Source organism: Dreissena polymorpha, chromosome 10, assembly GCF_020536995.1.
Source record: "Dreissena polymorpha isolate Duluth1 chromosome 10, UMN_Dpol_1.0, whole genome shotgun sequence".
Classification (NCBI taxonomy): domain Eukaryota; kingdom Metazoa; phylum Mollusca; class Bivalvia; order Myida; family Dreissenidae; genus Dreissena; species Dreissena polymorpha.
Window position 1 is genome coordinate 74,335,412 of NC_068364.1, and position 20,958 is coordinate 74,356,369.

The 20,958-nt window shown below is 37.2% G+C and overlaps 2 protein-coding genes across 2 annotated transcripts in view; one reads left to right on the forward strand and one right to left on the reverse strand.

The window, feature by feature from the left end:
• Window positions 1-5,462, forward strand: part of LOC127849237 (outer dynein arm-docking complex subunit 4-like) — a 55,516-nt gene extending 50,054 nt beyond the window's left edge. Inside the window, exons 16-17 of the mRNA XM_052381957.1 lie at window positions 4,572-4,619; window positions 5,449-5,462. Of these exons, the coding sequence (XP_052237917.1) occupies window positions 4,572-4,619; window positions 5,449-5,462 (62 nt within the window). The remainder of the gene's footprint in view (window positions 1-4,571; window positions 4,620-5,448) is intronic.
• A 4,497-nt stretch (window positions 5,463-9,959) lies between these two features.
• The window catches only part of LOC127848930 (uncharacterized), a 20,666-nt gene continuing 9,667 nt past the window's right edge, over window positions 9,960-20,958 (reverse strand). The window contains exons 3-5 of the mRNA XM_052381658.1: window positions 20,922-20,958; window positions 12,476-12,545; window positions 9,960-11,250 (exon numbers count right to left, since the gene is read on the reverse strand). The exon at window positions 20,922-20,958 is cut by the window's right edge and continues 124 nt beyond it. Coding sequence (XP_052237618.1) covers window positions 11,224-11,250; window positions 12,476-12,545; window positions 20,922-20,958 — 134 coding nt within the window. The 3' untranslated portion in view covers window positions 9,960-11,223. The remainder of the gene's footprint in view (window positions 11,251-12,475; window positions 12,546-20,921) is intronic.

The following is a 20,958-nucleotide window of genomic DNA, read 5'->3' on the forward strand; positions in this document are numbered from 1 at the left end:
CACAGGCTAATGTGGGAGGACACTTAACACTGCACAGGCTAATATGGGGGGACGCTTTACACACTGCACAGGCTAATGTGGGAGGACACTTTACACACTGCACAGGCTAATGTGGGAGGACACTTTACACACTGCACAGGCTAATGTGGGAGGACACTTTACACACGGCACAGGCTAATGTGGGAGGACACTTAACACTGCACAGGCTAATGTGGGAGGACGCTTTACACACTGCACAGGCTAATGTGGGAGGACACTTTACACACTGCACAGGCTAATGTGGGAGGACACTTTACACACTGCACAGGCTAATGTGGGAGGACACTTTACACACTGCACAGGCTAATGTGGGAGGACACTTTACACACTGCACAGGCTAATGTGGGAGGACACTTTACACACTGCACAGGCTAATGTGGGAGGACACTTTACACACTGCACAGGCTAATGTGGGAGGACACTTTACACACTGCACAGGCTAATGTGGGAGGACACTTTACACACTGCACAGGCTAATGTGGGAGGACACTTTACACACTGCACAGGCTAATGTGGGAGGACACTTTACACACTGCACAGGCTAATGTGGGAGGACACTTTACACACTGCACAGGCTAATGTGGGAGGACACTTTACACACTGCACAGACTAATGTGGGAGGACACTTTACACATGGCACAGGCTAATGTGGGAGGACACTACACACTTGCATTTAGACCCATTTTTCCAGAGCAAGAATCATTTATTACTGCCTGTCCATCATGTTTATCCTACTGCCTGTCCATCATGTTTATCCTACTGCCTGTCCATCATGTTTATCCTGCCTGTCCATCATGTTTATCCATCAACTTGAAGGCCCATGTTTATCAAACATTTTACTCCATTTTATTTTTTATTTCTAAACCCTTTGCGTTTATTATGTAAACAAATTAATAATAACTATAATTGTATAAAGAGTTGTTTTGATACATTTGAAGCAAAATAAAATCTATGTAAAAACAGATTATCATGAAATACCATGATACAAAAAATTGTGTTAACACATGGCCAGATTTTTATTTCAAAGACATGCTGAACTGTACTTTTGCAGTTGCTCGAATGTTTTACTTTTTGTCATTATACGCCCGTTTAAAAAAAAACGGGACGTATTATAGTTTCACCTTGGCAGCGGACAGGCGGCGTCCACAGCTTGTCCGCTCTCTAATTCAAATAGTTTTCATCGGATCTTCACCAAACTTGGTCGGAAGTTTTATCTAGACAATATCTAGGTCAAGTTTGAGTATGGGCTATGCCGGTCAAAATCTAGGTCACTGGGTCACTTAGTGCATTTCAAGCATTTAGCATGGTGTCCGCTCTTTAATTGAAGTATTTTTTATCTGATCTTCACCAAACTTGGTCAGAAGTTGTATCTGGACAATATCTAGGTCAAGTTTAAATATGGGCCATGCAGGGTCAAAACTAGGTCACAGGGTCACTTAGTGCATTTCAAGCATTTAGCATGGTGTCCGCTCTCTAATTGATGTAGTTTTCATCTGATCTTCACCAAATTTGGTCAGAAGTTGTATCTAGACAATATCTAGGTCAAGTTCAAATATGGGTCATGCTGGGTCAAAAACTAGATCATGAGGTCACTTAGTGCATTTCAAGGATTAAGCATGGTGTCCGCTCTCTAATTGAAGTAGTTTTCATCTGATCTTCACCAAATTTGGTCAGAAATTGTGTCTAGATGATATGTAGGTCAAGTTCAAATATGGGTCATGGTAAAGTTATCAAGTTATCCAAAACCTTCAAACGGGCGTATTTGTGACGGTTTGGCACTCTTGTTACCTGTGTGTTATAAAATTCAGCAGATTTGATTCTTAATAATATGAGTATTGTTGCCATTTAATTTTTTTAAATATTATTCTACTAACAGTTAGGTTTACTAACACAAATGTGCCACTGTTTTTATAATAGAACACAAAATGAGCCGCACGGACTCAGATAAACAGAACAAAAATAGCAGTTCTGAACAGGGAACCAATGAAAATTCGCCTGAGCAGGGAACCAAAGATAGTGCACATGACCAGGGAACTAGAAAAAACTCACTTTATCAGGAACAAAAGGAAACAAAAGGAGATTCACCTACACCGAAAACTAATGAAAGTTTACCAGATCTTGGAGCTGATAGAAGTTCGCAAGTAGAGATAACTAAAGCCTCTGAACAAGGAAATAAAATAAGCTCACCTGAGCAGGGAACCAAAGTAAGCTCCCCTGAGTCTCCAACCCATGCAAGCGTTCATGAGCAGGGAACCAAACCCTCTTCCCCAAGAGAGGTAACCAGTCAGAACAGTCCTGTACAGATTACCAGTCCAGAACAAGAGTTGTCTGCTGCTCCAGACAGGTTGTCAGGCAATGCAGATGAAGGTTGATTTTACTAGATATGCAGTTTCTCCCTCTTATATTATTTTTACCTGGAATCAATTCTTTACTTTTTTGAAATCCAGATCAAATGGTTAAGCCAATACAAAATTACTACCAAAAAATCAAATAATTAGTCACAGACAATGGCGTGTTAAATATGTCTGTTGCCTTTATGTTTGCTCATTGCTTAACACTATTACAGACATTTGGATAGGCCTGTGTTTAACCCTTCACCACTTACATGAAGATATGTATTTTTACGCATTTGTAGTCCCTAAGAAATTAACATTTAATTAAAGACCTTTCTTACTAGATTCAAGTTTTAAAGGCTTAATTTCCAACCCTTAGATTCTAATGAGCAGCAAACAGCATAAATCCTGAACATACTGCGAGTTACTCGCAGGCTGTTCTGGTTTTATGCTGTTTGCCATGTTCAGTTTGCTTTTGAGAGGGAAAGGGTAAAAGGAAAGTTTGCCTTGTTATAAAACATATTGCAACCTGTTGGACTGGGTTTCTTAGAGTAATGCATTGTATATTGGTTTAAACAATATATTGTGTTATGTTATGAACTTATGATATATGCTCCTTTTTGTACATATATTTGCACGTCAACTGTTTGTATTTGCATGTCTCATTTTGTACCATGCTTGTTTTTTAAGTGTTCATTTTAAATAAACTGCTATTCTCAGTTATCTTTTCCCATCTGATTCATGGAAAACTATCTTATCTCACAATCAGTCAATGAAAAAATTAAATTGTTTAATTCAATAAGATGCATAGCACATTAAATAATTTAATAGTGGGCAGATGAAAAGAAGTCAAGTGGTGTACACGTTGTAATGGAAACACAGCTTTTGATGATCTTGTACAAAGTATTGGATAATTTTATCCCTTTGCATGCTGGGAAATTTGTCGTCTGCTAAAATGTCTTCTGAATTTCTAAAATTAGCATTTTCTTCGATTTTTTTCAAAGAATACTATCAGAATAGCAAACAGTTTGGATCCTGATGAGACGCCACATTTTGTGGCGTCTCATCTGGATCCAAACTGTTTGCAAAGGCCTTCAAAATTCGGTTCCAGCACTGAAAGAGTTAAAAATCTGATTGGAAACTATTCTTCTCAAAAAGTAGTTAATGAATGTAAGTGTTTGAAAATAATATTTTACTATTTCACAACATTTTATGCTCGTGTTGTTCTTTGCTGTGCATAGATTACATTAATATGTTAATATATGAGTGTATTCTCTTTTTATGATGTTATATAGAAACCCATCTCAATTAGAAGTGTTTACATGTGAGACTATTTGCACGTGGTTTAGTGTTACCAGTATGTAGCATATGTATTCTGTATACCATATATAGGATCTGAGTTGCCATTTCATGTAATATTTTATTAAATGTGTTAACGAATTTTTTCATTACGCAAATCTTTAGCTACCAATTTATCTGTGGTTTGTATTGCACAAATTTATAAAACTCCCCAGAAAATCTTAATTATATTCCATTTACAAATAAAAAATAATCTTTAAAAAAATAAAAATAAAACATATTGCAGAAAGAAGCACATGATTTATTAAATCTATATGTATGTATTTATTTTCCAATGGTATGGATTTAAAGATTCGTAGCACAAAAATAATTCAATTGTCCAGCAGTATTATAAAATATGGTATGAAATGGCAATAAGTGTCCGATAATGTATTTATTGTGCATGTAATGGTTGTTGCTAAACAAAAATTGTAACCTTCAAGATTGAAATTAAATTGATGTGATTATTCCCTTATTAATTATCATTTTAGCTTTACATGACATCTACAATTATCATATTTCTGTTATGTTGTTTTGTGTTCTTAACAATAATGATTGTGTTCATGAATTTTATTTTACATCGCTTTTATCTATGATGCAATATACAAACTCATACATATCATTTTTGTCACGTTCCATTTATGTGTTTGAAAGCATCATTAATGTATGTATGCTCAAATATTTGTATATTTTCTTGAAGTAACACTTCACTTTGTAGTTAATGGCCGAAAGTTTTTTAACTATAGTAAGTTTGGACAAGCCAACATAAGAGGAACTATTTTGGACACTAATTTTCAGAGACAAGTGGGACGATATACATGTATTATGGACACTCATGTTCAGATACTCTTGTATTTTCAGACACAACAAACGTAGACCAGAAACAGAAAGATGGAGATTCAGAAGCTGGTAAGTATTTTGAAGTTTACTTCTTCTGTTAAATACTGAGAAATTTCACTTAACTGTCATAGAAATGTAAAAAATATGTTTTCTTAAATGCTTGAAAAAAATCGATTTCTATAATGTTTAAAATGTGAAAATCATTGCATTACCTATGTTATCAGTTGTGTGTTTTGTTTCAAAATTACATTTTTCCCATGATAAGTTGAAGCGGGCCCCAGTTCTTGTTATATTCTTGAACTTAAACTTCACACAATCAAGTCATGAAATGCAACCCTTCGGAGCAGCAAACAGTGCAGACCCTGATGAGACGCCGCATCATGCAGCGTCTCATCTGGGTCTATGCTGTTTGCCAAGGCCTTTTTTCTAGACGTTAGGCATAAATGGGTTAAATTCATATAATTTTTTCCATAAGGTTATATCTAGACTTAATTAGGATATATACCTCTACAGCAGAAGGGAATGAATTATTATGCGGAAACCATGGATGGACGGATCGACAGTGTCGTAATATTTCCCTAATAAGCTTCAACAAGACCAATTCTAGGCCCATGGGCTACAACAAATTTAAATTTACCTTTGTCTTAATCATCAATATTTTACCGATTGAGATCGAAGCTCAAATGTTACAGGTATTCTAATTGGTCAAATATTTTAGTTAAGACTAAGTTTTAGACTAAAAACTTTGAAAGTTGTTGCACCCAAAACTTAATGAGGGATTCTAAGGTTTGTATTTCTGTGAACTACCAGTAGTGCATCTCATCTAAATAGGAATCAAAAACACTTTTACAGATATTTATCCAAAAATTGTTAAGCAATATTTTGTTTATCGTTTCAGAAGCTGTTGATTAATGCTACAAAAGAAACCCCAATGTTCATCATCTACGCAGGAATACAAGTTCTTATTGGTCATTTTTTATTGACAATTTACGCAACATTTTGGATCTCAACTTTACAAGAATTACTGAAAAAGGCAATTGTGTTTTATCATCTCAAGCATTTAAATCAGTTGCCAGATTTAATATAACTGAAGACAACAAAATTTAGTGTTTCAGATACTGGAATTTACTTAGTGTATAAACTGCCATTTATTTAAAATACTCTTCAGGTACCTTTTAACATTTGTTCTTAAAAAAAACAAAAACAATGTTAATGTTTTTATTTTGAAAAAAAAATCTTTTTAGTAATTAATGAATGTTAAACAGACATAATTTGTAAAGAATACGCATAGATTTATTAAGGTATTTATATTTTATATTCAGTTATTGTATTTTTGTATTTTTTAACAAGTCTGGTATGACAATAATACCTGTCTACGCATCTTATAATACAAAATGCAGTGCTTATGACACTATTTAAGTCATGCATGGATTTAACTCAAAGCATTTGAACTGTTCAAGTTCTAATAAATAATTTTGAGTTGGGTTTCATACCAGTACACACCTTGGTGTTCATTTTTCTTTAAAGGGACCTTTTCACTGATTTTGGCATGTTCTGAAGTTTGTCATTAAATGCTTTAAACTGATAAAATTTATGTAAACATTGAAAGTAAATAGCTCCAGTGAAAACACAAGAAAAAAATTAAAGAAAGAAAAAAGGGATCCTTAACTGGACTCGAACCTCTGACTGTTGGATTAATAGTCAGATAAATCACTTGGCCATCCGAGCCCATAGTAAAGTGTTGTTGTTTATTCTTTAAATAAGCAATCCTCATAATGTCACAAAGTATAATCATAACAACAGAACTCTACTAATTATGCAATCGTTTTTTTTTCTTCAGATTTTTAAATCTTCAAAAGTTGGATATAATAGATATTTTAGAGCATGGTAAATGTTCAGTATTACTGTTGCCTAGCAAAACATTAAACAACGAAAAACGGTGCTGTACATTCGGTTGATGACACAAAACATGAAAAGGTCCCTTAAAGTTATTGGTTGCTTGCACATTAAGTTTGGTTAAAACTATAAATATTATATTCTTGGTTAAAAATGTTTTCCTCATTATATCTAAATATTGAATACAATTCCTGTAAAAACTATCTAATGAATATGAAGTTATATTGTCATGAAACAATGTTTGTCGAAAGTTAACCCCTTTCCCCCATAAGAAGCAAAGTGAAAATGACTTTTGCAACCTGAGCATAAAACCAGAACAGGTTTTATGCTGTTTTTTGCTCACAAGCATCTAAGGGCTGGAAATGAAGCCTTTAAAACTTGTATCTAGTAAAAAGGTGTTTAATCAAATTCAACTTTCTATGGGTCTACACATGTGTTAAAAAACATTATCCAAAAATTAATGGAAAAGGGTTAATTTAAGTTTTAAAGTGAAAATGATGTAAATCATGCTAGTACTGGTATGCACAATTAAGTTTGACATCTGAATATGTTATGTTCATCGTATGCACTTGTTACTGCAAATACTTCCTGTTATTCATTATTTAAGTATAATATTATTTTTGACCTATGTACTACGCTATTTTAAGTGTTAATGATGTGTTTTCAAAGATGACCTAGTTATTTGACTGTTTTTTTTATTAGTACATAGACTTTTTACATCTATGTTTTTGAAACACACAAATTCCTGATGATTTACTTTTGATAGTAGGAACATTACTTTCTGTGATCTATGTTTTGAAAGGATTTGATTTGAAAAATAAAATAATATTTGAAAGCATTGTTTTTGTAAACCCACACAATAAACCAAAATAAGAATTTTTAGCTCACTTGAGCACACATTACTCATGGTTAGCTATTAGCTAAGCCTTTGTCCCAGCGTCATAAGTTGTGAACTTTTAAGTTTGTTACCACTCTTAGAAGTCACTTCATTTGATCACTGTATTTTGATCAAGTCTGAATGACTTTTGGTTTAAATATTTATCTTGACAATATTAAGGTTGATTTCTTATAAAATCTGAGACAATGTGCATCAAGGCCTTGTTTGAATAAGTGGGGAAAAAACTAGTTGACAAGGCAGTGTTTTTTTTTCATTCAAATTTGGGTCTGGTAGGGGGACCAAAAGTATATATGTTACAATGTGCTCATGGTGAGCTTTTGTGATTGCCTTTTGTCGGTCGTGAAGCATCAACGTTTGACTTGTTAACACTCTAGAGGCCACATTTATTGTCCATCTTCATGAAATTTGGTCAGAAGATTGGTCTCAATAATATCTTGGATGAGTTCCAAAATGGTTAAGTTTGCTTGAAAAACATGGCTGTCAAGGGGCGGAGCATATTTTCCTTATATGGCTATAGTAAAATCTTGTTTACACTCTAGAGGCCACATTTATTGTCCGATCTCATGAAACTTGGTCAGAAGATTCATCCCAATAATATCTTCGACAAGTTTTAAAATGATGCTGGTTGGTTGAAAAACATGGTCACCAAGGGGCAAGCATTTTTCCTAATATGGCTATAGTAAAACCTTGTTAACACTCTAGAGGCCACATTTATTTTCCGATCTTCATGAAACTTAATCAGAAGATTTGTCCCAATTATATCTTGGATGAGCTTGAAAATTATTTCGGTTACTTTAAAAACATGGCCAACAGGGGGCAGGGCATTTTTCCTTATATGGCTATACATGTATATGGCTTTAGTAAGCTTGTAAACACTCAAGAGGCCACGCTTATTGTCCAATTTTCATGAAATTTCGTCAGAAGATTGGTCTCAATGATATCTTGGATGAGTTAAAAAATGGTTGTGTTTTAGTAAAATCTTGTTAACACTATAGGGGCCACATTTATTGTCTGATTTTCATTAAACTTGGTCAGAAGATTCATCCCAACAATATCTTTGACGAGTTCAAAAATGATGCCGGTTGGTTGAAAAACATTGGCCACATTTATTTTTCGATCTTCATGAAACTTGGTCAGAAGATTTGTCCTCATGATATTTCGGATGAGTTCCAAAATGAATTTGGTTGCTTTAAAAACATGGCCACCAGGGGGCGGGGCATTTTACCTTATATGGCTATTATACAGCTTTAGTAAAACAATGTTAACACTCTAGAGGCCACATTTATTGTCCAATCTTCATGAAATCTGGTCAGAAGATTGGTCTTAATCATATCTTGGATGAGTTCAAAAATGTTTGTTTTTTTCAACATGGCCACCAGGGGGCGGGACATTTTTCCTTATATGGCTGTAAATTGATCGAGTATAACCTTATTAACACTCTAGAGGCCACATTTATTGTTCGATCATCCTGAAACTTGGTCAGACGATTTGTCCCAATAATATCTTGGACGAGTTCAAAAATGATGCAGGTTGGTTGAAAAACATCAACACCAAGGGGGTGTGGCTTTTTTCCTTATATGGCTATAGTAAAACCTTGTTAACACTCTAGAAGCTGTAATTATTGTCCAATCATCATGAAACATTGTCAGAAGATTTGTCCCAATGATATCTTGGACAAGTTCGAAAATGGTTCCAGTTGCTTGAAAAATATGGCCACCAGGGGCTGGGCATTTTTCCTTATATGGCTTCATGAATCTTTATGAAACTTTGTCAGAATATTTGTTTAAATGACATCTTGGATGTGTATGAAAATGGTTAAGGTCTGTAGAAAAACGTGGCTGCCAGGTTGTTCACTAGTCATGAAAGTTGGTAAGAACATTTTGTTCTAATGACATCTTGGGCTGCACAGAACAGGTCAGTTCCTTTGAATCTCAGGTGAGCAACTGTGGGCCTTTCAGGCCCTCTTGTTCACCGTTTTTTTTTTCGTTTAAAGTCTGAACATGTCATTCATCTCAAAATCCAGCTCTATAAGTTGAACGCTAGAAAATATAATATTGAAATCACTTTTATGATCAATTTTAAAGTACTGTTTGCTACCCATCAGTATCTTAGGGTATGAAATGAAGCCTTTCAAACTTTGATATATTAAGAAAGGATTTTCTAAAGGACTTCAAATGCGTCAAAGTGCGTTTCTGAGTGGTAAAGGGTCAAGGTAATTCAACTGTGAAAGTTTGACTGAGATCCAGCCAGTAGTTCAAAACAAGCTTCGGGGCACAAGTACGAACATATAAGTGGAATGCTGTATGACTCCATCTTAACCCTTTGCATGCTGGGAAATGTATCGTCGTCTAAAATGTCGTCTGCTGAATTTCTAAAATTAGCATTTTCTTTGATTTTTTTCAAAGAAAACTATCAGAATAGCAAATAGTTTGGATCCAAACTGTTTGCAAAGGTCTTCAAAGTTCGGTTCCAGCACTGAAAGAGTTAATGGTGTTGAACTCTTAATCTTGATTTGTGAGAATAATAATCAGCTCAATGTCACTCCATATGCATATATGCAGTGCATTTTATAAAAAATTTAAACAAGAAAATGTCAGAAAAAAGAAAGATGTTGGTTATTTTTGGGATTTTATTACACTGCACAACATTTATGAAACAAAGATGAATAACAGCAATTCAGAATACAAAACTTATACAAAGCAAGATTTCTAAGAGACAAATACAAAAAGGGCAAAAATGTATGTAATATGAAATGGGTGAAAAGAATATTGACACAGTGTAAGTTCATATAAATAAATATAATACTGATGAAACAAACAGCAAATTACCAAACTTGTGTTTTTAACAGTACTGTACAGACTCCAAAATAAGATGCATTTTTCTCATGGCAGTAAAACATTCCAACAAAATAAAATTCTGTGTACATACCAAATGATTAAAAAAACAACAAAGATATTTACTTTTAATTAAACTAGAGACAAAAATGACTTGCTTGAAACTGGCTTAATAGTATTTAACAAAAGTTGTAATCTAATGTAAAACTCTGGACATCAGTTTATTCTATCTTTATTTTAGCTTAACCCTTTGCATGCTGGGAAATTTGTTGTCTGCTAAAATGTTGTCTGCTGAATTTCTAAAATTAGCATTTTCTTCAATTTTGTTCAAAGAAAACTATCAGAATAGCAAACAGTTTGGATCCTGATGAGATGCCACGTTCTGTGACGTCTCATCTGGATCCAAACTGTTTGCAAAGGCTTTCAAAATTCGGTTCCAGCACTGAAAGGGTTAAACATCTGCTGGCACACAGGGATTCAAGTTTTGTTTTACAGTTTAAACTTAAACATAGACCATTCTTAAATTTACTATACAATAACAAAGATACTTTGGGGGTAAATAATCAACAATAAATCAATAACGTATATCTTATATGTGAGCAAATATATAAAATACATATCACAGAGAAGTGACTACATATAATACTGAAAATATTAGAATTAAATAGAATTCCCATTGATTTGGTTAGTTGTTCCCTTTCATCTTCATTTATGAAAACATATCTCATTACATTATACATTACTTCACAATACAATGATTCTTAACTTTAATTAAGTCATGAACAGGATTTGCTTTTTAATAAAATCCAAAAATGTCCAAATGGTGCAAAAAATAAAATAACAATATTTTAACGGTTAAAGGAGTTTATTCAATACTATTTGAAATAAGGTAATGTAGTATAAAAGAATGCAAGAAAAAAATAACCTAGCAAATATCTAGAAATAAATGAACATTTTTGAGCGACGTACTGCAGAAAATAATTTTCTCCATTATAATCTGTTTCCAAGGAAACTGGGTTTGTTTGCCTGTTGTGTCCTTTTCAGCTCACCACTGTGCTACATAATCTACTGACTGAAAAAAACAACATGACAATGACAAATACATTATCCTTATGATTATTATGTAGGTCAACCAACAAGTTTGAACACGTTCAATATCATTTTTTCATGTTGTAAATTAACCCTTTGCATGCTGGGAAATTTGTCGTCTGCTAAAATGTTGTCTGCTGAATTTCTAAAATTAGCATTTTCTTCGATTTTATTTCCAAGAATACTATCAGAATAGCAAACAGTTTGGATCCTGATGAGACGCCACCTTCTGTGGCGTCTCATCTGGATCCAAACTGTTTGCAAAGGCCTTTAAAATTCGGTTTCATCGCTGAAAGGGTTAAAGTAATTCATATATTTCTAAAATTAGGCATATACAAGTAACAGAGCAGAACTCCTATATTTAGATGTAGGACAATTATTGTGATATCTGTAGTTCAAAATTAAGCATAAAGGTATGATATACTGTGTTACGGCTACTATGATTTAAATTCATATGATATACTGTGATAGGGCTATGATTTAAATTCATATGATATACTGTGATAGAGCTTCTATGATTTATATTCATAGTTATAATAATAAGTGGATATTTGTTGATTTCACTGTAAGATTTATAGTCCTTTCATGAGTAGTCATAATATACATATTTCACATTATCACAAATTAAGTGATGAAATGATCTTATACACAGAGATCACAATCACAATTTTTGACGTAGGAACAAAATGAAATGACGTGCATAATGTCCATATTGCAATCTATCCATGTTGCAAGTTTCATAAATAAATATTAAGAACTTTTAAAGTTATCGCAGGATCCAGAAAAGTGTGACGGACAGACAGACTGACAGACAGACAGAGAGAGCACAAACCATAAATAAGTCCCCTCCGGTGAAACTGGTAGGGGACAATAAGCATCAAACCATGTGTTTTTTTAGGTTATTAATATTCCGCCATATTATATACAGACAAACACATCACTCACCTCTATAGAGGGAGTAAGAGCTTTATATTGTCTATGGTTATTATATGAGCCTTATTCTGAGAAAACTGGGCTTAATGCATGTGCATAAAGTGTCATCCTAGATTAGCCTGTGCTGTCCACACAGGCTAATCAGGGACGACACTTTCCGCCTAAACTTGATTTTCTGTAAGAACTTCCTTGAAACTAAAAATACCTTAAAAGCGAAAAGTGTCGTCACTGATTAGCCTGTGCAGACGAGAACTGATGTCAAAATGTTCACTTACTGAAAATCTGTTGGGTATCTTTGCAGAATATTCAACTAATTGTTCTTTTCGTAACTGGTTACGTCTCATTCTGAAATTCCAAAAGAAACTTACATTCAAAACATATTTGCAAACAAAATGTTTGAAGGTTTTTTGCAATCCAAAATAAGACAGCTTTAGCTTATCCTCTTGACACATTGTGCAATGCCTTATGCCTCTATCTCTGTCAAGACACACAGAAGGACAAGTGCAATGCCTTATGCCCCCAACTCTGTTCAGACATACAAAAGCACAAGTGCAATGCCTTATGCCTCCAACTCTGTCAAGACATACAGAAGGACAAGTGCAATGCCTTATGCCTCCAACTCTGTTCAGACGTACAGAAGGACAAGTGCAATGCCTTATGCCTCCAACTCTGTTCACACGTACAGAAGGACAAGTGCAATGCCTTATGCCCCAACTCTGTCAAGACACACAGAAGGACAAGTGCTATGCCTTATGCCTCCAACTCTGTCAAGACACACAGAAGGACAAGTGCAATGCTTAATGCCCCAACTCTGTCAAGACACACAGTAGGACAAGTGCAATGCCTTATGCCCCAACTCTGTCAAGACACACAGTAGGACAAGTGCAATGCCTTATGCCCCAACTCTGTCAAGACACACAGTAGGACAAGTGCAATGCCTTATGCCCCAACTATGTCAAGACACACAGTAGGACAAGTGCAATGCCTTATGCCCCAACTCTGTTAAGACACACAGTAGGACAAGTGCAATGCCTTATGCCCCAACTCTGTCAAGACACACAGTAGGACACGTGCAATGCCTTATGCCCCAACTCTGTTAAGACACACAGTAGGACAAGTGCTATGCCTTATGCCTCCAACTCTGTCAAGACACACAGTAGGACAAGTGCAATGCCTTATGCCCCAACTCTGTTAAGACACACAGTAGGACAATTGCTATGCCTTATGCCTCCAACTCTGTCAAGACACACAGTAGGACAAGTGCAATGCCTTATGCCCCAACTCTGTTAAGACACACAGTAGGACAAGTGCAATGCCTTATGCCCCAACTCTGTTAAGACACACAGTAGGACAAGTGCAATGCCTTATGCCCCAACTCTGTTAAGACACACAGTAGGACAAGTGCAATTCCTTATGCCTCTTTCTCTGTTCAGACGTACAGAAGGACAAGTGCAATGCCTTATGCCCCAACTCTGTTCAGACGTACAGAAGGACAAGTGCTATGCCTTATGCCTCCAACTCTGTTCAGACATACAGAAGGACAAGTGCAATGCCTCATGCCTCTATCTCTGTTCAGACATACAGAAGGACAAGTGCAATGCCTTATGCCTCCAACTCTGTTCAGACGTACAGAAGGACAAGTGCTATGCCTTATGCCTCCAACTCTGTTCAGACATACAGAAGGACAAGTGCAATGCCTTATGCCCCCAACTCTGTCAAGACACACAGAAGGACAAGTGCAATGCCTTATGCCCCAACTCTGTCAAGACACACAGAAGGACAAGTGCAATGCCTTAAGCATCCAACTCTATTCAGACATACAGAAGGACAAGTGCTATGCCTTATGCCTCCAACTCTGTTCAGACATACAGAAGGACAAGTGCAATGCCTTATGCCCCCAACTCTGTCAAGACACACAGAAGGACAAGTGCAATGCCTTATGCCCCAACCCTGTCAAGACACACAGAAGGACAAGTGCAATGCCTTAAGCATCCAACTCTATTCAGACATACAGAAGGACAAGTGCAATGCCTTATGCCCCAACTCTGTCTAGACATACAGAAGGACAAGTGCAATGCCTTATGCCCCAACTCTGTCAAGACACACAGAAGGACAAGTGCAATGCCTTAAGCATCCAACTCTATTCAGACGTACAGAAGGACAAGTGCTATGCCTTATGCCTCCAACTCTGTTCAGACATACAGAAGGACAAGTGCAATGCCTTATGCCTCCAACTCTGTTCAGACATACAGAAGGACAAGTGCAATGCCTTATGCCTCAACTCTGTCAAGACACACAGAAGGACAAGTGCAATGCCTTAAGCATCCAACTCTATTCAGACGTACAGAAGGACAAGTGCAATGCCTTATGCCCCAACTCTGTCAAGACATACAGAAGGACAAGTGCAATGCCTTATGCCCCAACTCTGTCAAGACACAGAGAAGGACAAGTGCAATGCCTTAAGCATCCAACTCTATTCAGACGTACAGAAGGACAAGTGCTATGCCTTATGCCTCCAACTCTGTTCAGACATACAGAAGGACAAGTGCAATGCCTTATGCCCCAACTCTGTTCAGACATACAAAAGGACAAGTGCAATGCCTTATGCCCCAACTCTGTCAAGACACACAGAAGGACAAGTGCAATGCCTTATGCCTCCAACTCTATTCAAACGTACAAAAGGACAAGTGCAATGCCTTATGCCCCAACTCTGTCAAGACATACAGAAGGACAATAGCAATGCCTTATGCCCCAACTCTGTCAAGACACACAGAAGGACAAGTGCAATGCCTTAAGCATCCAACTCTATTCAGACGTACAGAAGGACAAGTGCTATGCCTTATGCCTCCAACTCTGTTCAGACATACAGAAGGACAAGTGCAATGCCTTATGCATTCAACTCTGTCAAGACACACAGAAGGACAAGTGCAATGCCTTAAGCATCCAACTCTATTCAGACGTACAGAAGGACAAGTGCAATGCCTTATGCCTCCAACTCTGTTCAGACATACAGAAGGACAAGTGCAATGCCTTATGCCTCCAACTCTGTTCAGACATACAGAAGGACAAGTGCAATGCCTTATGCATCCAACTCTGTTCAGACGTACAGAAGGACAAGTGCTATGCCTTATGCCTCCAACTCTGTTCAGACATACAGAAGGACAAGTGCAATGCCTTATGCCTCCAACTCTGTTCAGACATACAGAAGGACAAATGCTATGCCTTATGCATCCAACTCTGTTCAGACGTACAGAAGGACAAGTGCAATGCCTTATTCCTCCAACTCTGTTCAGACATACAGAAGGACAAGTGCAATGCCTTATGCCTCCAACTCTGTTCAGACATACAGAAGGACAAGTGCAATGCCTTATGCATCCAACTCTGTTCAGACGTACAGAAGGACAAGTGCAATGCCTTATGCCTCCAACTCTGTTCAGACATACAGAAGGACAAGTGCTATGCCTTATGCATCCAACTCTGTTCAGACGTACAGAAGGACAAGTGCAATGCCTTATGCATCCAACTCTGTTCAGACGTACAGAAGGACAAGTGCTATGCCTTATGCCTCCAACTCTGTTCAGACATACAGAAGGACAAGTGCAATGCCTTATGCATCCAACTCTGTTCAGACGCACAGAAGGACAAGTGCAATTCCTTATGCCTCCAACTCTGTTCAGACATACAGAAGGACAAGTGCAATGCCTTATGCCTCCAACTCTGTTCAGACATACAGAAGGATAAGTGCAATGCCTTATGCCTCCAACTCTGTTCAGACATACAAAAGGACAAGTGCAATGCCTTATGCCTCCAACTCTGTTCAGATGTACAGAAGGACAAGTGCAATGCCTTATGCCTCCAACTCTGTTCAGACATACAGATGGACAAGTGCAATGCCTTATGCCTCCAACTCTGTTCAGACATACAGAAGGACAAGTGCAATGCCTTATGCCTCCAATTCTGTTTAGACGTAAAGAAGAACAAGTGCAATGCCTTATGCCTCCAACTCTGTTCAGACATACAGATGGACAAGTGCAATGCCTTATGCCTCCAACTCTGTTCAGACGAACAGAAGGACAAGTGCTTTGCCCTATGCCTCCAACTCTGTACAGACATACAGAAGGACAAGTGTAATGCCTTTTGCCTCCATCTTTGTTCAGACATAAAGAAGGACAAGTGCAATGCCTTATGCCTCCAACTCTATTCAGACATACAGAAGAACAAGTGCAATTCCTTATGCCTCCAACTCTGTTCAGACATACAGAAGGACAAGTGCAATGCCTTATGCCTCAAACTCTGTCCAGACATACAGAAGCACAAGTGCAATGCCTTATGCCTCCAACTCTGTTCAGACATACAGTAGGACAAGTGCAATGCCTTATGCCTTCAACTCTGTTCAGACGTACAGAAGGACAAGTGCCATGCCTTATGCCTTCAACTCTGTTCAGACATACAGAAGGACAAGTGCTATGCCTTATGCCTCAACTCTGTTCAGACATACAGAAGGACAAGTGCCATGCCTTATGCCTTCAACTCTGTTCAGACATACAGAAGGACAAGTGCTATGCCTGATGCCTCCAACTCTGTTCAGACGTACAGAAGGACAAGTGCTATGCCTTATGCCCCAACTCTGTTCAGACATACAGAAGGACAAGTGCAATGCCTTATGCCTCTATCTCTGTTCAGACATACAGAAGGGCAAGTGCAATGCCTTATGCCTCCAACTCTGTTCAGACATACAGAAGGGCAAGTGCAATGCCTTATGCCTCCAACTCTGTTCAGACATACAGAAGGATAAGTGCAATGCCTTATGCCTCTATCTCTGTTCAGACATACAGATGGACAAGTGCAATGCCTTATGCCTCCAACTATGTTCAGACATACAGATGGACAAGTGCAATGCCTTATGCCTCCAACTCTGTTCAGACATACAGAAGGACAAGTACAATGCCTTATGCCTCCAACTCTGTTCAGACATACTAAAGGACAAATGCAATGCCTTATGCCTCTATCTCTGTTCAGACATACAGAAGGACAAGTGCAAGGCCTTATGCCTCCAACTCTGTTCAGATGTACAGAAGGACAAGTGCAATGCCTTATGCCTCCAACTCTGTTCAGACATACAGAAGGACAAGTGCTGTGCCTAATGCCCCAACTCTGTGCAGACGTACAGATGGACATAGAGAATAATAGGTTAGTGTTGATTATAGATCAGGTTTATCATGCGAGGCTTAGAAAACAAAAAGCACGAGCCTTGGCGAGTGCTTTTTCGTTTTCGTGCCGAGCATGATAAACCTGATCTATAATCAACACTGACCTATTATTCTATTTATCCCACTTTTTATTCAGTAAACTTTTTTTATTTAAACAAAATAAGTTTTCATGAGTGTTTGTCGTACTTTGATAATGACTGAAGTGTAACCAAGGTCAGTGTATTACTCCGCATTCCAAAATAACCGCTGATCAAATAATCATTTTTTTTAATCAGAATATCGTTCTGTAACAACGTGTCGAGCGTTATTAATTACAATTTTAATCATATTGAATTGCAAACCTTTAAGTTTTATGATATAAATATGACATTAAGTTGTTATATACAAGGAACTACATTTGTTTACAACGTAGCCTAACACCACACACAATTCACTTTCGATATCAAACTATCGAGTCGATCACGAGGTGCACAATATTTGCTTCTTTGTTATAATATGTGGTTATTTCGTGACGAAATAACAAAGATTACTTGGATTTAAGCTAATTATATACATTAACATTTTGAATGTTGAAAGTAGCACAAAAGAATTGTGAGGCAAAGTTGTTCGAACTAGAGAGACATTTGCTGGTGAAGTGACTGGGTGGGGCGAACATCAAGATCAACTTGTTCGACGGTAGACAGTGGTTGTCTAGTCCGCATTTCGGCTACAGTTTCGGTGCATGAAGGTGAACAAGAGGAATCTGTTGGATTTTTACATTTACTGGACTGAGCAAGAATGAACACTTTTGCTGCTGTTCAACAGATATGTTGGAATAATTGGACTGGACATTTTTAGCTCATCTATTTTTTGAAAAAAAATTATGAGCTATTGTCATCACCTTGGCGTCGGCGTCGGCGTTGGCGTTGGCGTTGGCGTTGGCGTTGGCGTCGGCGTCCGGTTAAGTTTTGCGTTTAGGTCCACTTTTCTCAGAAAGTATCAATGCTATTGCATTCAAACTTGGTACACTTACTTACTATCATGAGGGGACTGGGCAGGCAAAGTTAGATAACTCTGGCGTGCATTTTGACAGAATTATGTGCCCTTTTTATACTTAAAAAATTGAAAATTTTGGTTAAGTTTTGCGTTTAGTTCCACTTTTCTCAGTAAGTATCAATGCTATTGCATTCAAACTTGGTACACTTACTTACTATCATGAGGGGACTGGGCAGGCAAAGTTAGATAACTCTGGCATGCATTTTGACAGAATTATGTGCCCTTTTTATACTTAGAAAATTGACAATTTTGGTTAAGTTTTGTGTTTAGGTCCATTTTATTTCTTAAGCATCAAAGCTATTGCTTTCATACTTGCAACACTTACTAACTATCATAAGGGGACTGTGCAGGCAAAGTAATGTAACTCTGACTGGCATTTTGACAGAATTATGTGCCCTTTTTATACTTAGAAAATTGAAAATTTGATAAAGTTTTGTGTTTAGGTCCACTTTATTCCTACAGTATCAAAGCTATTGCTTTCATACTTGCAAGATTTATGAACTATCATAAGGGGACGGTGCAGGCAAAGTTATGTAACTCTGACTGGCATTTGGACGGAATTATGGGCCCTTTATACTTAGAAAATTGAAAATTTGGTTAAGATTTATGTTTTGGTCCACTTTACCCCTAAAGTATCATAGATATTGCTTTCATACTTGGAACACTCACAAACTATCATAAGGGTACAGTAAAAGGACAAGTTGCATAACTCTGGTTGTCATTGTTACGGAATTATGGCCCTTTTTTGACTTAGTAACTTTTAATATATGGTTAAATTTTGTGTTTCGATCCACTCGAAGTATCAAGGCTATTGCTTTCAAACTTCAAATACTTACATGCTATCATGAGGGTACTGTACCTGGCAACTTGAATTTTACTTTGACCTTTGAATGACCTTGACTCTCAAGGTCAAATTATTAAATTTTGCTAAAATTGCCATAACTTCTTTATTTATGATTAGATTTGATTGATACTTTGATGAAACTACTCTTACCTGACATACCACAATAGACTTCACCCAAACCATCCCCCATGCCCTCCCCCCCCCTCCCCCCCCCTCCCCCCCTCCCCCCCCCCTAATTTTTTTTTTTTTTTTTTTTTTTTTTAAGATCATCTCACAAATGACCACCACACCCTCACACTATACCCCCACCCCACCCCCCCCACCCCACCCCCCCCCCCCCAATTTTTTTTTTTTTTTTTTTTTTTTTTTTTTTTTTTTTTTTTTAAGATCATCTCACAAATTATCACCACACCCTCACACTATACCCCCCCCCCCCATTTTTTTTTTAAACGGTTATGTATGAAATACCGTCCAACCATCGCACCCAACCCCCACCCCCCCCCCCCCCCCCCCCGCGTTTTTTTTTTTTTTTTTTTTTTCTCGCTTTTTTGGAAGATAATGTAATAAATGTCCACAACCCCACACTATACACCCCTCTTCACTCCACTCCTCCCTCCTTTGTGATTGAAAATGAGAGTCCCTTCACCTTTAAAAAGAAAATAGATGAGCGGTCTGCACCCGCAAGGCGGTGCTCTTGTTGTGCCCTGTTATGGCCATGGTTTCAGTGGGTGGAATGTTTGCATTTCGAAGTTTTTGGACCAGGAATTTGCGAACTGAGTGGTTCATTATTCTCTTCAGACTCTTGTGCTTGAGAAAGCCGGCGTCTTTTGCCATGGCCTTCAGCATCTGACCTAACTTGTTGACACCCAATTGTTGACGCAAGAATCACCGGGATGCAGTGTCATTTGTGCGTATTGCCAGGTAGAAAAGATGCTTTGAAGAAAAATCAGATGGACGCATATCCGAGAGCAGCTTGTAAATTAACTCAGGATTTCTTGGTCCAGACGATTGTTTTCTACGGTCGAAGGGGAGCAACTCGAACTGACTTCTTCAAAGGGGAGCAACAACAACAGAACCTATTTGCATAGTGTTAAATTTACCTTATACTAGGTTTTAATGACAATAAATGACAAAAAACACGTTTTTTTGCTACTTTCCTTTGTTTAAAGGTCATTAAGATTGACAAACATTTGAGATTGTTTTTATTATTGATGCACTTGGCAAATACAGGCGACGAGGTGCGTGGGGAAAAAGTAGTCCCGGTTCGGCAGTTGATGACGTCATTTCGTGCCATTGATTATAGCCTTGCCGTTGATTATAGATGAAATTTAATAAACGGGGCTTTAATCAACCGATTTCGCTGTAAAAGTGGGATAAAAGTGCTATGCCTTATGCCCCAAATCTGTGGGAGCGTACAAATTGTGTAAACAAAGTATTGGGAAATTTAAATTAAGTGTGGCGTTAAATATTTATTTCTTTAAGTACTTTCAATTTTTAAGAAAAAGTTCATTATCCACAAACACAAGAAACTTTTAACACAAAAAACATATTAATTTAAAATTTACAAACAATGGCCCAAACAAACATAAATTTAATTACTTCAAATTACACAGTTACAACATTATAACTTACTGGTCGACATATTGGGCGTCGTGTCGTATATCCCCAC